A 3,846-nucleotide genomic window follows, 5' to 3' on the forward strand; every position below is an offset into this window, starting at 1 on the left:
CTTATTTGTCATATTTTAGAATATATTCAATTATTGTTCATAAAAAAACATATTTTATTAATATTTCTCGAGTTGTGATTTTTCTAGGGAAAAAATAATTTGATTAAAGAATGTTAAAAATAAAAAATCATTGAATTATTTACTTGGATGTAATTAAATTGGTAATGTTGGTCATATTGTAACTCTCAATCCGCGGCATAGAGTAATATAGAGGGGCCGTTTCTCTTACTGCATGTATTAGAAATATGTGATAGATCCCCATGAACCTTTTAGATTTTGAGCAAAGAAAATAATATTTGTTTTGTTTAATAAGATCATATGCTTTTTTTTTAAATATTGTTTAATCATTTTATGAACCCTTCCCAACCTCCTCCTTCGCAAAGATATATTATTTGAATGTATACCACTTGAGCCCTACTTATAATTAATGATATAAGTTGTAATAACGTAAAATAGGATAACATATAAATAATTATAAATATACGGCTCCTGCCGATAGTTATATTAAAATAGTAAAAGTTAGAATTGTAAAATTACGCTATTACCTTCCTCCAGGTGTTCGGAGGGCTCTCGAGATCGTGTATTCGAGAATTATATCAAATACACCGTACAATATGATTTTATGAAAAAAAGCACATAGAACGTATTGACTGCAATCCACATAAAATATTATATCATATGCCTTACCTGATTCGCAGTTGTTCGTAGACAAAATTGTAAGAGTTTTAGGTTTTAGATAAGATAAAGTACTACTTCAAATACACAAATTGAATTAACGAACGCACTGATTATTGCTTGCATAAGAAGTCCAGTTGTCGCTCGTTGAAATCGGTTTGATACTTGAGAGGTTGTTACTTGGTGGCTGGTGCTCATGCACTGGTTTAAGGGACGGACGCGAGGATGCTGACCAGAGAGTGGTGGGTGGCTTTGTCACTAAATTATTGTGGGCCTGGGAACTAGATTATTCTTTGGCGTCAGCATAAAATAAAGTCACACACATCCTACGTAATATTGTTATGAGTGCGTGTCAATATCTTAGTTGTCGTTATCAATGGTTTTATTTGATGCGACCGATTTCTACAAGCGACAGTCTGGCTGTTGTTTATTAATCTGTAAAATTTTAGTTTATTATAATGGTGTGTGAGCATATCATTACATCCACCCTGCACTTTTTTGTGTTGTGCCCTCACAACACCACTCGTGGGTGAGAGTGAGAGCAATACAAATATTTAAGTAGAGGAGAGATTAAGTTAGAAAAAGTTGAAAGTTGAAATATTAAAAGTTGAAAGTTGAAAGTTGAAAGTTGAAAGTTGAAAAAAGTTATACAATTTAAACTGGACATTTATATATATATAAAGAAAACAAATTTTTACTATACAATCTAAAAGGGGCAATGTAAATAATATTAAAGTTTACATATTACATTGGAAAACAAAAAATTAGGAAGATAGAACTGAAGCTGAAAGTTCGTACTCCCCGCATTCCATTGATGTGTTTCTATTTTTATATATTTTATATTTTAAGTTCCCTATCTGGTGTTGTAATGATAGCTATACAGTTTTTTTTTTTTTTAAATTTAATATTTGTGTACAATATATTGTCAACATGACATGTTATGAATTTTTACATATTTTGGTTTTTATCCTATATATTCTACATAGTTTTAACTTTTAACTAATCTAATTATACATTTTTCATATTTACTTTGCTTACAATGTATTTAGTTCATAGACATTTTTTTTTTGTTTTTATGATAACTTAAAAGTTAAACAAAGTTAATTTTTTTTTATATATATTTTTTTTGGTATTTCTTATGCTTAACATTTATTTTCTTATTAGTACAAGCTTAAAAAAGTCAAATTGTATTGTGTTTGATATCGGCGGTGTTCCGAGAAGTTTATCACACGTACACCAACAACATGTATATTCAATATTCGTATTAATATATCTTAATAATATAAATGTATACTGCTAATAACCAAGGCAGGTATTGTGGGCTCGCGTCGTCTGGTGCCCCCACTCACTAGTTCACTACCATCCACCGTATTCAGTATCAATCATGCGCCGATGTTATTTTCAGTCGTTACGTCAGGACAGTTGCCTTCAGTGTGTTCGTAGGCTGCATCGCTGTTTGCCGCTGTTTTTGCTCCGATACTATTGTACAGATTTGAGACTGCGGTTGTTTTTTATATTTTAAAAGCGACTTCATTCAGTTCATTCTATATATTAGTATAGTCTATACTGTATAGATTTCCGTATTTATTTTAACATCGCCGTACGCTGATATTATTATCGTTGTATGGACTGTGTAATAGTTTTCAATCGTTTTCGGTAGAACACGTATTTTATCGATTTTGATTGTTATTTTATTAACTGTTGATTGTTGGCTGGTTTAATCATTTAAAGGCGTAATTGATTGTACTACTTTCATTTTTAAAATGCCTAGACGAAAGTTAAACATTGGTCGATCTCAGAATGATGCCAAAAGAATGGGTGTAGTACGTAGAGAACGACAGTCAAATAATGATGATGTTGTTAACGACAGAGGTTCATGGTCGAGAAAAGATTATTCTGCTATGAACTATGAGTTAACGGTGGATTAAAAAAATAACCCATCAGTTTATATAGGAAATCCTACAATAGTTTGCCAGTTTTGTTCTGCTCTGAGATGGAAAGACGAATGTAAAACCTTATGTTGCTCTCATAATTAGATGATATAATTATACCACCAGAACCATTGAATTCCCTTCTTAATGGAGTCACACAAAACATAAACAATTCACACGCGATATTCGTTATTACAACAATGCTTTCCAAATGACTTCATTCAGAAGCAAGCTGGTAGTTCATAAAGGGTTTATGCCTACCTTTAAAGTACAGGGTCAGGTTTACCACGTGGCCGGCAGTCTTTTTCCATATCATCCTGATGACCATAAATTTTTGCAGATTTATTTTATTTCCAGTCCTGATGCAAAAGTATCTATACGATGTAACATAAATTCAAGAGAGATCCTCGACAGCGTATTAATGAGATCCCTACAAGACATGTTAAATACTCATAATAGACATGTAAAGTCTTTTAAAACAGCCATTGAAAGCGTTCTTTCTAATGTTACAGACTATAAATTGGTAATTCACTTTAACAAAGTTCCGAATGGTGAACATCGCGGTCGTTACAATGCTCCGTCAACGAGCGAAGTAGCCGTTACAATTACAGGACAACAATTCGACAAAAGAGACATTGTACTGCGATGTCGTGATGACAATCTTCAAATAATTTCTGAATTACACCGATCCTTCGACAGTCTTCAATATCCATTAATGTTCCCCTACGGTGAAGATGGATACTCGATAGATATCCCTCAAGTCGATCCTGTTACTAGAGTTCCTACACAAGAAAAAGTTTCATGTATGAACTATTATTACTATCGCATAATGGAACGCCAGAACAATTCAAATCATTTACTTAGATAATATGTTATTTAACCAATATATAGTTGATATATCAGTATGCCAAAATCGAATCTGAACGTTTGGCGTTTATAAGACACAATCAAAAGACATTACGTGCTGAAAGTTACATTCATCTACAGGACACATTGCGCTCAAATGAACAAATCAATAACATTGGACAATTAGTTATATTGCCATCAAGTTTTATGGAGGGACCGAGGTATCTTCATGAAAAAACACAGGATGCAATGACTTACGTAAAAAACTTATGGTAAACCAGATTTATTCATCACGATGACATGTAATCCACACTGGCCCGAGATCTTAAATAATATCCATACTAATTCAAAACCTCAAGACAGATACGACATAGTAAATCGAGTTTTTCATTTA

At 32.4% G+C, this 3,846-nt stretch overlaps 1 protein-coding gene across 1 annotated transcript; it reads left to right on the forward strand.

Annotated features, from left to right (window-relative positions):
- Window positions 1-2,817: 2,817 nt before the first annotated feature.
- LOC132940872 (uncharacterized) lies at window positions 2,818-3,474 on the forward strand. Its single transcript, XM_061008673.1, has one exon. The coding sequence runs from the start codon at window positions 2,818-2,820 to the stop codon at window positions 3,472-3,474; it is 657 nt and encodes a 218-aa protein (XP_060864656.1).
- The last annotated feature ends 372 nt before the right edge of the window (window positions 3,475-3,846 follow it).

The sequence above is a fragment of the Metopolophium dirhodum genome, chromosome 1 (assembly GCF_019925205.1).
Source record: "Metopolophium dirhodum isolate CAU chromosome 1, ASM1992520v1, whole genome shotgun sequence".
In the NCBI taxonomy this organism is placed as follows: Eukaryota; Metazoa; Arthropoda; class Insecta; order Hemiptera; family Aphididae; genus Metopolophium; species Metopolophium dirhodum.